Here is a 12,772-nt window from a genome sequence, read left to right on the forward strand (position 1 = left end):
GACCCTAACAACCAGATAACTGTTACGTTCCAAATTGGAGAGCTGCTGAACAAACCGTTAAATGAAAACTAAATTGCAATTCTAAATTGCAAATTCTCACTGAATCTTCATAATTGTAATTTCATTTAAAGGTGAACTACCTCTTTAAGTGGACTGAAATATCCATTTGAGAGTCATATATCTTTATAGTACAGATATTCCATGGCTGTTGACCCTGAATTTTCCAGGGGTGTTTCTCAAAGGCTATTATGCAGATTTCAGTTACATATCCCAGCTGAATGTCATTCCAAGCATCTTGTTACTTTCCCAGTTATACCATTCACAAGTAGCTTGTAGTCGGCAAACGACGTGTAAGTTTGTTGCTTAAGGTGGCCATACACAGGCAGATTTCAGCTGCCAGTTTGGCAGCTTATCTCCCAGGGTGTGGGTACCCCCGATGGGCCTACCCAACTGAAGTCTGGCCTAGATTTGGTGAGATCTCGATCGGGCAGGTTTGATTTTGTTTGATCAGGGGATCGCACTGGCTCGTTAATGTGGTCCTCCGTTCAACGGGTCATATACCCCTAGGGCCAAATTATCAAATTACCCCAATATCGCTCACCATAGGTGGGCATATCGGGAGATCATCAGCTTGTTTGGCGACTTTGTGAAACGAGTGGATCGAACCATGTATGACCACATTAAGTCGAGAAACACTTAATTATGAAGGAAAAACAATTAAGGTCCTTGCTGTAGGCAAGCAAATCTTAAATTAAATGTCCACACAGGCCTGTATGTGCCAGGGTATTAGGGCAAATTGTGCCAATCCACTAATTTGTTGGATCTCTTGGTAAAAGGGTCCTGGAATTAACTTTTGTATTTCTAGGTTAACCACTACGCTTAAATTGAGTTACTATCAGTCTGTATGTGTATTTTGTCCCATGACGAAATGATCATGCAGTTGGGGTATGGCAGAATGTAATTATGATACTTAGGATATCATAGCCAGCTCTCACTGTTCTCTTTCCAGTGTGCTTTCATCTTGATTACTTGTTCATAGAGATGAGCAAATGACTGGAGAAGTTTGAATGGTTGTTTTTAAAAGGATGAACATAACTAAAGCTGTAATGATTCAGAAATTAGCAGTTAACCACAAACACACCAGTATTGTGAAAGACTTGAATTTCCATTTTGTTGGGGAGATTTTTTGTTGTCCCCCTTTCTTGGACATTTTGTTATTTTGTATTTTTGATTTGGCATTTGCTTGCTTTTGTGCAGAAAACTTAACCAGTCTCAAAGTAATACCACCAGCACCAGTCAACCAGATTCACCTCCAATGGCAACATCATCATCTCCCTCCCAGGTATTTAATGACTGGAATATAGTAAAGTATATTTAAGCAGTATTACTGCACACATTTAAAGGCAAATATATAATATTTAACCTCCACTGCAAGGTTTCCTATTGTACACTTAAAGGGACAGTATCCCCTCCTTGTTCAACATGAATGTTGAATGAACAGGGCTTGTGCTGAACATACATTTTGTTGGTTTTAAACACAATCTTATTTCTTAAACTAAACAGGGCAAATAAGGACATTTGAAGCTACTCCATGTTTGGTCATTGCGAAGTAGATAAATAGATTGCAAATTCACAGATAATCCTCCTGCATAATAGGCTTCTGCTAACAAAACCGTTCCGACATGGGGAAGAAATGGTGTTGTATACCAGCAATCTAATTGGCAAGAACCAGATGTGGAGTACTATCACTGGTCCGTATTTGCCCTGTTTTTAGTTCAAGAACAAAAACCATAGATTTCACTTGAATAAAAAAAAAAGTACAAGCCCTAATTTATGTTGAACAAGGGGTAAGAGGTAGGCTGCCCTTTTTTTTTTTTTTTTTTTTTTTTTTTTTTTTTTTTTTTAGCACTAGGTCATGACTCCTGGTATGTTACATTGGATCTCCCAAGCAACAAGTCTTTGCACCATGGCATATACGTTTTCTAAACATTTGTGTTAACAGACATCTTATCTCCTACATTATTCTGACAAGCATGAATCCCATAAAGCAGACTACATATAATGTTACTGATAGGAAACACTTGTCCTTTTTCCTTTTAGAAACGACCTCTGGATACAGAATTTATTGACCCTTTGATGAATAAAAAGCCACGCATCTCTCATCTTACAAACAGAGTCCAGCCAACAATGAATGGTCACCTGAGTTCGGCCAATGAAAAATCAGCACATGCTCCTCCACCTTCAGCTGCCACCCCATCCCTTCTACCACTTCCTACCGCACGCCTTCCAGTTTCTAACCCACAGAATATAAACTCTAACTCCAATTCTCCTAGTACCCCAGAGGGTCGGGGTACTCAGGATTTGCCAGTGGACAGCTTTAGTCAGAACAGTGGCACCTATGAGGACCAGCAAGAAAAATATACCTCTAGGACTACTCTAGAAAATTCAGTACCAACTCAGATAAAACTGAGTGTGTCGGAATCAACGGACGATAAAAGTAGCACATTGCACAAAAAGACAAAGAAGGCCAAAAAGCATAAGGACAAAGAACGTAAAAGACGGGACTCTGAGACTGCAGAGGAAACCAAAGCGGTGCACCTGAAAAAAGATCAAATTGTGAAAATGGAACAGAGTTCCTGTTCTGAGAGAAAAAAAGGTATTTCATGCTTTTAGCCACTTTTTAGATATCCATGCTCAGCCATTGTTCTGTGTTGTGACTATGTTGAAGTCCTTCAGTTAAGCTTTTCATTTTAGGAGTTTTTACAAAAGAATGGATTGTTTTAAGATGGGGGACTGAATTAATGTGTTGTATGTACGAAAAGGAACTTTTTATAGGCTACTACAATAGGTTTTGACAAATTTGTGGATGACTCCTTTACATGACAAGCAACTCCTAGAGAAATTGCTGGTAAATTGCCTCTCTACAGGGAAGAAGGTGGTGAACACTGGCCTAATATTAAAGATGCAGTATAGAGTTGCGTTCAACATCAGGCCATAAATTGGGCTTGCTTTGGAAAGCCACTCAACCATTTTTGACAGTTTTAGTTGCTGCCCTGAACAGTTCAGAGCTTTGGAATTATAGCCACTTGCATTTTGGACATTGTCCAGTCTTGTTGATTCTTCAGCAAAGCGGTGGGAGGAGAAGGTATTCAGATTCTGTGTAAGCTTATAAGCCTGAGACCCTGGCAGAAATTAGAGAAAATAGTTGCCTACTTGTGGCAATGGCTCATGGAGCTACTTCTAGTAGCTAGAAAACGAGGCACCAAACTATGTAAAAACACAGCTTGAAAGGAAACTTGATAGTCTATTTTTGGGATGTTTTATCCACTGTGGGAGTCAGAGGGACTTTCTAGAACCTATTATGTCACAAAAAAACTGTCTCTCTGGAAATATGTGCTATATGAATAAGGAAATTACCTCCAAGCTCCCACCCCGCAGCATCTATTCTTTTCAGAAGTCACCCTGTGTCCTGACTTAAATTAGCAGAGTTTCAGAGTTCAAAGGGGCTATCCTCTCCTGTTTTCTAACCCTCTTCTGTTAGAGCAGGGATCCCCAACCTCTGAGCCACATTTAAATGGAAAAAGTGTTGGAGCAACACAGGCATGAAATAGGTTCCTGGGGGTAGGAATAAGAGCTGTAATTGGCTGCTTAATGGCAGCCTACAAAAGGCTCTGTTAGGCATTACACTGGCTTTTTATGCAATCAAAACTTGCCTCCTAACCAGAAATTCAAAAATGAGCACCTGCTTTGAGGCCACTGGGAGCAACATCCAAAGGGTTACTGAGCAACATGTTGCTCCTGAGCCACTGGTTGGGGAACACTGTTAGAGTGTTGTCACAGATCTTTGAGCATGTGCAGTTGAATCTACATCCTGAATTAGCTTCAGCTGCGAATGTTCCTACAAGATCCCTACTGGGGGAAGAGGATCAGAAGACAGATGTATAATGGCACCATTAAACTGGCCATGTAGCTCTGAAGTTTTATAGTAGGTTAACACACAAGATTTCTGAACAGAGTAAGGTTTAGTTCTCCTTTAATGGGAGGTTCAGATAATGTTTATGCAGCTTTTTTACATAAACACAACAGTGAGCTTATGTCAAAGGGATTTTTTTTTTCTTTTATGGACAAAGACAGATGGGGCCATTAGTTGCCATGATTTTTTTAAAACGAAAACCCACTTGTGGTGATATACCTCCGTTCATAAATATACAAGTTGCTGTTATGTTTAGCGGTGGTGATTTAGTCACAACTGGATTTTAAAACTTGAAGCGACTAATTGCACAGTCTGTCTTCCCCATTAACCTGCTAAAGTAGCTCCTATAGATTGTTGACCACATGGGCAGTGAAACACTCTGGCGATAAGGGTAACAGAAATATTTTTATTGCACCAATGCCAACTTTGTGTATATTGTCATATAACAGTAATTAGCACATTGCCTTTTAAGGGTGATGGCACACAGGGCCCTTGTAAGAAATCACATTTCCCATTGGTGACAAAGAGCTGAAAACACCTTTTTTGTCCCCCGCACAATGCTTTGTCAACTGTGCACCCCATGTGCCATCACCTAAAGCTGCACTGTATAGCTGGTTTTCCCCAGGCAAATACAGACATTTAATGGTCATGTGCAATCCCAAGAATTTTAGTCTGTATGTGGCATTGTCAGTTATTATTGTGCTAATAGAGCCCACATTCCAGTTGGCTAGTTGGGGGAAACAGGAGGGAACTCCTGCTGCTGGCAGCCATCTTGGGATTGATGCACATGCATGCACATACTGAGCGAGCCAGGAGACTATCTCATTATGCACATGCATGTGACTGAACCTGAGCTCCCTCCAGGAGTAGGTGACTTCGTGCTCGCAAGGGCAATAAGAAAGCTATTTCCCCCAGCTGGAGTGCAGATTGTATTAACAATTTTTTTTGACAATAGGCGCCCTTTAAATATCTCTCAAACATTGCAACGTAGGTTTCAATATATTAGATGCTGATTAAGTTGGTTAAAACAGACACTGCATTTTTTTTTTTTTTTTTTTTTTTTTTTTTTTTTTTTTTTACACCAGGATCAAAATGTAATTGTAGGATTCTCATTTAACTAGTTGATGCATGGTTGCAAATTTGCCAGATTAGTCTGTCACCTTGGGGTTTTTTAGCAAGAATAATAGACTGGAGAGACCTTGGATTGCAAGCCACAATCTAGTGTGGAATTTTCTAAGCAGCCACTCTTGCTTCATATACCATACAAAGCAGTATGTTTAATACTTAATTGGCATATATAATGTACTGTAAACCCTGTGTGTCCACTGAGTTCTTTCATATTATGAGAGTATTTTGCCCACGCTCCTGCAGTTATTTATGGGAAGACAAAGTGAGTTCTGGTTTGTGCTCTGGTAAGTGGGAGAGCTCGTGGAACTTGTTGTTGGCTTTTGTCAAGAAGGCTGGTTTAGAGGAGTGACCAGACTGCTGTATTTAAAGCTAAATATGATATAGCAGATTGGTGTGGTAAAGTTAATTATACTTTGAACCAGTATTGCAGACATGACTGGTGGTAAATGACACTTTTAGGTGGGAACGCCTATCTTTATTAAATCTGGAGGCATGTGACAAGTATTCTCTCTGCTTTTCAGTCACTTTTGTAAATGAGAAAATGGGACTTGGTACAAACAGTATAAAACTTCTACAGAAAGTTCTTTGTACAGGTCTGTGCAAAATAAAAAAACATTTTTGAATATAGTTAATTAGGCAAAAATGTAATCTATAAAGGCTTGAGTGGGCAGATGTCTAACATAATAGCCAGAACACTGCTTCCAGCTTTCAGCTCTCTCAGCTGTTAGGAGACAGTACCCAATCAGTGACTTGAGGGGGGCAGAAATTATGGGACTTAACTGTTGGTTCTCATTTGAATCTGACCTGAGTGTTCAGAAACTAACTGTCTCATGTGCAACCCCCAAAACTCGCTGACTAAAAGGCTTAGAGCTTAAAGCAAGTGGTGTTCTGGCTATTATGCTAGACGTCCACTCACCCCAGTCTGCCTAACTATATTAGAAATATTTTGTATTTTGAGCAGTCTATTTTACCCAGCTTCATTTTTACACTGAACTGTTCTTTTAAGGTGGAATGTATTGACCCTGGTTAAAAAACAAAAACACTCAGTATTTAGTGCGTGGTACATATGAAAGCTGCTGAATGAATTGGTGTGACTAGAAGTTTTTGGGCCTATGCCCCGGCAGAGTCTTTTCACACCCTAAAACTGCAATAGCAATATGACCTTTGTGAATCTGTATTGAAATTGCAATTCAGCGATCTGGCAGCTGGGCCCTTCTGAATCCCTGTTTCACCTGTTGTTGTTGTCCCCCTGGAAATCTGTTTTCAACACACTTGACACATTTTGTTTCAGTGAAAGTGTGAGGCATCCGATAAACCATAGTCAACTGTGTCATTAGACTTGCTTGTATTATATTTAGTGTTTATATTAAAGTATTACTACCTGGAAACATAAGCTCATTAATATGATTTGGAATAACGCCTGTGTTTTGTATATCTTTTTGCAGGGTTGAAAGACACTTGCACTGCATCAGATCCATCATCAACTACAGAATTACCAGATTATATGGTGTAAGTTGATGTCAGACAGAGCTTTTTAAAGTGTAATGTGAATGTTTTCTTTCTAATTCCTCTTCTACATTCTAAATGAAAAGGAAAGGTGGAATCACTGGGGCAGTGCCAAAATGTTAGGCAAGAGTTTGTTGGGGTAATTCTCTCATCTTGGGGCCCCCCCAGTGAATCCACCTTTTCCTTCTCGTTTAAACTTGAGTCACACTGCACTTGTCTGCAATCTGTATGGTCTATTTGAACCCTGTAGGCTTCCATTTTGACTCCAGCCTGAGCTTTTATTTGGGACAAAATTTGCTGTACAGTTGAGCTATTGGAGTGTCTTTCCTTCCCCTTTTATCCTGAACGAGTGGCAAACTACACTGTCCACCCCAGAAACAGCAGAAATATGTCAAACACCTGGCACCAGTGGTGACAGACAACTTTTTGCAAAACAAAATACTAATGTACATTTTCAGAAGGAAAATCCCAAATCATTGGCAGACAGTGAGCGGGGATGGGAGTTTCTCTACCAGCAAAGCAAACACTACCATTGTATGTTCCATTAGCCTAAGTGAAAGTTAAAATAATGCTATACACACACATCTCCCCAGGAGCCCTTGCTTTGTAAAGCTCTTTTAGCTGCTGCCCGTTTTGTCCCGCTTATTTCAAAAAGTTTCTAAATGTTTGGCCTTGGTTGTGAGATCACAGTAAGTTTATTTTCAAGTGATTTAATTCAGATATCTCTTCTTCAGCAAATACACTGTCATAGTGTCTAGTGAGCAGAGGCAAAGTTACAAAGATGATTTCAATTCAGAATATGACGAGTACAGAAGCTTGCATGCCCGCGTCGAAAATGTCACCAGAAAATTTATGCAACTCGACACACAAAGGAAGAGTCTTTCTCCTGGTTCTAAAGAATATAAGGTATGTCCTTCTCTTATTTATACTAAGGGCAGCTGAAGCCCCATATCCTTTTGTGGCTATAAGGACTGATTTGTCTTTTTGTAGTTATTTCTAGAATAGAAGTTGAGACGGTATGCTCCAGCACTGCATCTCCTAACTGCATAGAGCAGCAGTGCAAGCCCTTTATAATTCCCCCTGTTTGCCTTGTTTAGCTCAAATTATCAAAGCATGATTAAAACATTAGGCAAAACATATGCTTAGCACAAGTTTTGTTCGATGAACTCGCGCTGAACAAGGGCGTATACTACCCTTTCATCAGTCGCAAGCCTTGTCTTTATAAAATGCAATGATGCTTATTTCATAAAACTTTAGGATGAGTAGAGCATTTGGGCAGAAATTACCTATCTGATAATAATTCTTAACTTTGGTACAGGAAAAAAGGTAAAATTACTGAGGGGTGCCAACATGATTTTAAAACCTACCTGATTTGTGGCCACATGAGCCATTAGGTTGCCTTCTTGTTCCAGCACCAGCTTTTATTGGCCTGTGTATGGCCACCTTTAGGCTCATTGAATGCCTTTATGGTTATATCTAGCATTTTCATACATGGTTTCACCAAGTTGGAAACTTTTATTAACCCAAGTACCATTTATTAGCCCACCTCTTCATAGTCTCTAGTTGATGTTTATTCTGTGTTTACTTTACAGACAGTACATGAAGAGGTTCTTCAGGAATATCGAAAGATGAAAGAGGTCAGTATTGCAAGCTGAACTGTTCCTTTTCTTGAGTGCCGATTTCACCTTTTAAACATGAAGGATGTTAATACTTTTTCTCTTCCTTTGCAGACGAGCCCTAACTATTATGAAGAGAAGTACAGATGTGAATATCTGCACAACAAGCTCGCTCACATTAAAAGACTCATAGGAGAGTTTGACCAACAACAGGCCCAGTCCTGGCACTAAAGCTCGGCTTAATCAAGATGTGAATAAATAACATTATTTATTGAAAGAAATTCCAGATGTGTTACGCTAGAATTAAGAAACTTCAGGAGTTTCAGTATTAACAGACTTTTTTTTTTTCCTTTCCAGTTCCCTGTTCCCCTGCTTATTTAAAAGCTGCTTTTTCGTCCTTGTTCTTTGGACTTGCATTTATCTGTGAAGATCAATGTAGCTACTGACTTTTGCAGTGCCTACCATTGATGATAAAATGCTCATTTGAAATAATGCAGCAAATAATGTGCTTTTGGATAAATGTCTGTCTCTTAATGCAAATCTTCTGCCTGAAATGGCAGAAGGTTTAACAAAAAAAATTTGCACAAAATGTATTTAAAAAAACAAACAAAAAAAGGGTTTGGAAAGTTAAGGTACAGAAAGTGTACAGATCACCGAAATACCGTCTGTCTTTAACTTGAACTTTGCAGACTGTACCCCCCACTGCAATGGATGCCTTAAGGTGTTTGCTTGTCTTTACTTGGGTAGCAAAATGGCTACTCTGCTTCCCCTTTTTCTTTACCATAGGGAAGCACACTATGGCCTATCGGCGTCTGAGAGTGTGCTTGGATGCGTGCCTGGGCTGAGTGGGTGTGAGCATGCAAGACAAAATCACAATGCTGCTATTTAATAGGCCTAATGCTCAGGTTCAACAGCTGACAAGTGTTATTGTAGTTTTTTTTTTTTTTTCCTTATGAATTTACTACTTCTTTTTGGGGAAAAACTGAAGCATTTCCATTTCAACAGTGTCAGCAATGTTAACATGGGAGACTGAGGGAACTGACACTTTGATAAACCTCCTCATTTCCGAGGAGGATGCTACTCGTGAAGGTGTTTAACCAATATAATTTTTGGACAAAAAAGGTAAGAATTGTAACCATATAGGTGACCTATTTATATACTGATATAAAGTATTTTTTGAAAAAAAAGATATGCAAAGAAGCTATTTACCTACATGTATATTTAATTTTCTTTTCCTCCTGGGAGCCAGGGGCTAGACTAAATTACAGATCTATTTAACGTTACAAATACTGTGATCATTCGAGAGCACAAACTTGCATATCATGCAATGTACCGTTTACGTTGAAACTTTATTTTTATTTTTTTTTTCCTTTCCATGTGGGAACAGATGTATATGATGATTCATTATCTTGACATTCTTGAAATCAGATATTTTTGTCATTCTCCTTCAGTAAGCGATGCCAATGAAAAAGGGAAGCATTATGTTTACAGATGTGATTATTGGAATGTTTGCCAAAATATTTGGTATCTCTAATAAACTTTGCCTCCAGCATTGAAAGTTGAACTTTTATTTATTTTATTTTATTTTTTTTTATTAAAGTAAACCAGAATGTTTGTGCAATTGTCACAGGGGTCAGCTCTGGCCCTCAAAAGAACCAGCCCGGCTTTCCTGTTACCCAATTTCAAAACTGTTACTACCCTTTGCAGAGAGATTTAAAGGGGAACTGTCAGAAGAAGACTTATATGCTATAGACTTGGTGAGCTAGTACCACTCTAAATTGACCTTTGTTATAGCGTGACCAGATCACTTGAAAATTCAGGGACAGATCTAGAAAATCCAGCTAGTGGGTCTGCACTGATTGCATTGAAATGTAACTGCAATTGCCCTGCAACATGCATTTATTAGAAATGTCCCTGAATTTTTAAGTGATGTAGGCACCCTGCTTTATTAGCACATGCACAGGTTTTCTGTAACCAGTTGTCGGCATTCCTTCTCTCCCGCCAGTTTGGACAGCCTGCACTTTATATGAGATCACTGGAAGCTTGGCAATATATAGGAATGACAACATGAAGTGCAGATGTTTCTGCTTCTTTGTGCGCTGCTGTCCCTTTTGTGTCTCTAGCTTTATTTAGGGGGTACTATTGAATACATGACATGTCAAGTGTGTGGCAAGTGTATAGAAACTTCCCATTAGGTAGTTTCATCTCTAATCTTTTGACTGTTCTCCTTTAAATCTGTATCTTTTGTGTTTTTAGCCACATGTTCCATATCACAGAACAGGCAACCAACCAACAGTGCTCTAGATTTTGTGAAACCCCCGAGTTTCTGGAAGTTATAGTTAAATAGTAAACCGGGGTGCTGGTTGCCCCTGCTTAAATACAAGTCTGTTAATCAAAGAGACTGTTTATTACAGTTCAGTAATGGTGTAGCGATCAGACTTGGCAACTGGTGTTTATATTGTGCTGTACCCAGAGTGAGGCATTGGCACTAACAGTATGTAGCAAGCACAGCTTCTGGTTTACAGTATACAATGTATTAGCACTGGAGATGATTTTTGTTTTTCTGGGGAAGTCGTGGCTTTAAAGAGCTGTGTTCCGTGTACCAGCCACTGGGGAATCTAGTTGCCCCTTTCAATGTGGGCAGTTAAGTATTTGTTTTACCAACAAATGTAATAGTTCCTTTTCAGTATTGCAATTGCCAGTTACAGAGCAATGCATTGTGTATCTCAACCTGTGGCTCTCCAGCATCAGAACTACAATTCTTTGCTTCCTTAGCTAATACTAAAGCAAGGAACGATAAATTGCAAGAATAAAAAAAAAAAAACTTTGCTAACAATCAGGTATCGATATGGAGAAGTCTCTGACATGGTCGGCTTTTCTTTAACATGGCATTCATTCTGCTAAATGGCAAGTCTTAAATAGACCTGTAACCAAATACATATGTTTTATGCAATGTTTTGTTCTAAAGGTATGTTCTCCTACTTGAGTTCATATGTGCATGTGGCACACACCTATGTATTTCATATGTGCTAAATAAATGTTTGACACGTTCCATTTCTGACCGTAACCAATACTGAAATCCAGAGTTCAGTTCATTTCTTCCACACTAACCATGTTTTCCTCTGCTATTGAAATGTTAACTGTTCACTGTCTGAGGGAAACAAGCTGAGATTGAATTGGCTCCTCCGAGCTTTTTCTGTTTCTAGGTTTATGTAACGTTGTTATAATATGTCAGAACAAATTAAAACTTCTATCTTAAAAGGCAAGCTGTTTGTCCTTGTATTACTCAACTGCAGTTTTCAATTTGGAGATACGGGTACTGTCTATTTCTACAGTGAATGGGTGTTGGGTTCCTGAATTCTTGGTGTAATTCCCTGCCCCATAAAGTAAGTGTATGTGACTTCTTATCTAGGAAGAGCCATTGTTGCCTCATTGGGAAAAGCCTGAATATCTGCTTTACCAGCATGCTTGGCATTTGTCACACTGAATTTCCTTGGGTGGCAAAATTCTTAATCACTGGGGTGGAACGTTACATCATTGTTTCACATTAGTTTTTATCATTCAGGTTTGTACCGCATAATATATGGAACAAGAAAAGTAGGGTTTTGTTCATCATCTTACAAACATATCTTATTTAATATTTAGTGTTTGCTTTTCTAGCAACAGTCAAAAATGTGTAATTGCTTAGCCTTTACACACAGACTTTTATGGTGTAGATTTTATTGCTAAATTACACTGTGTACATTGCAAATTTATTCTACAGTTTAAAAATGTTTTTGAACCAACAAATGTGTTTATCTGTAATAGTGATCTGAGATGGCTGCCTTCATGCCAATATTTGTTATCCTGAGCTTTCAGAAAGAGCCAGCACTTCCCAAAGGAACCTTTAAGCTATTGTTTTTCATACTTGGCCTAAAGGTGGCCATACATGCACTGGTATTATCGTACGTAATGAGGTTTTGTACAATATTCGGTGCAAGCCTTAGATATTGGTCGATCGGGTGGGATAAAAGATTTTGACACGCCGCCGTTGAAGGCACCTGAGCAAAGGCTGTGTTTAGGGCTGTATCGTCAGATAGGGGTACAATTCATATTGTTTCTTCTTCCATATCTGACCATTCAGCTCTGAGTGTTAGAGGAGGGTACAAACAATCTTTTCTGTGCCCAATGGTCTCAGGAAAGATCATAATTGTAACGTGTATGGCCACCTTAAGATCCCAGACTTTTCCCCATCTCTCCACAGCCAGTGTCTGGCTGTGTCTGCATTAATATGCAAAAAATTCTTCAATGCGCATCCAAGCTGATCTGTTTAAATCTGACTCTCTTATGTTCAGATGTCGCCAAACGAGCGGATCTTCCTACATTGTTTTCAAATCAAATTAAAACGGGGTTAAATGGCCTGTTGGACCATGGACCACATCAATGAGCCAATGTGGTCTCTGGTCCAGTGGAAAATCAAACTTTCCCAATTGACATCTGCCCAATTTTAGGCCAGATCTCTGTTGGGGGTGCCCAAACAGGGGCAGATAAGTGGCTGAAGTCCTATGCA

General features: G+C 39.2%; 1 protein-coding gene across 1 annotated transcript in view; it reads left to right on the forward strand.

Moving 5' to 3' along the window:
• ell2 (elongation factor, RNA polymerase II 2) overlaps positions 1-11,489 on the forward strand; it is a 36,032-nt gene extending 24,543 nt beyond the window's left edge. The window contains exons 7-12 of the mRNA XM_002933431.5: positions 1,258-1,342; positions 2,101-2,656; positions 6,547-6,610; positions 7,342-7,513; positions 8,200-8,244; positions 8,338-11,489. Coding sequence (XP_002933477.1) covers positions 1,258-1,342; positions 2,101-2,656; positions 6,547-6,610; positions 7,342-7,513; positions 8,200-8,244; positions 8,338-8,454 — 1,039 coding nt within the window. The 3' untranslated portion in view covers positions 8,455-11,489. The remainder of the gene's footprint in view (positions 1-1,257; positions 1,343-2,100; positions 2,657-6,546; positions 6,611-7,341; positions 7,514-8,199; positions 8,245-8,337) is intronic.
• The last annotated feature ends 1,283 nt before the right edge of the window (positions 11,490-12,772 follow it).

The sequence above is a fragment of the Xenopus tropicalis genome, chromosome 1 (assembly GCF_000004195.4).
Source record: "Xenopus tropicalis strain Nigerian chromosome 1, UCB_Xtro_10.0, whole genome shotgun sequence".
Taxonomy (NCBI): domain Eukaryota; kingdom Metazoa; phylum Chordata; class Amphibia; order Anura; family Pipidae; genus Xenopus; species Xenopus tropicalis.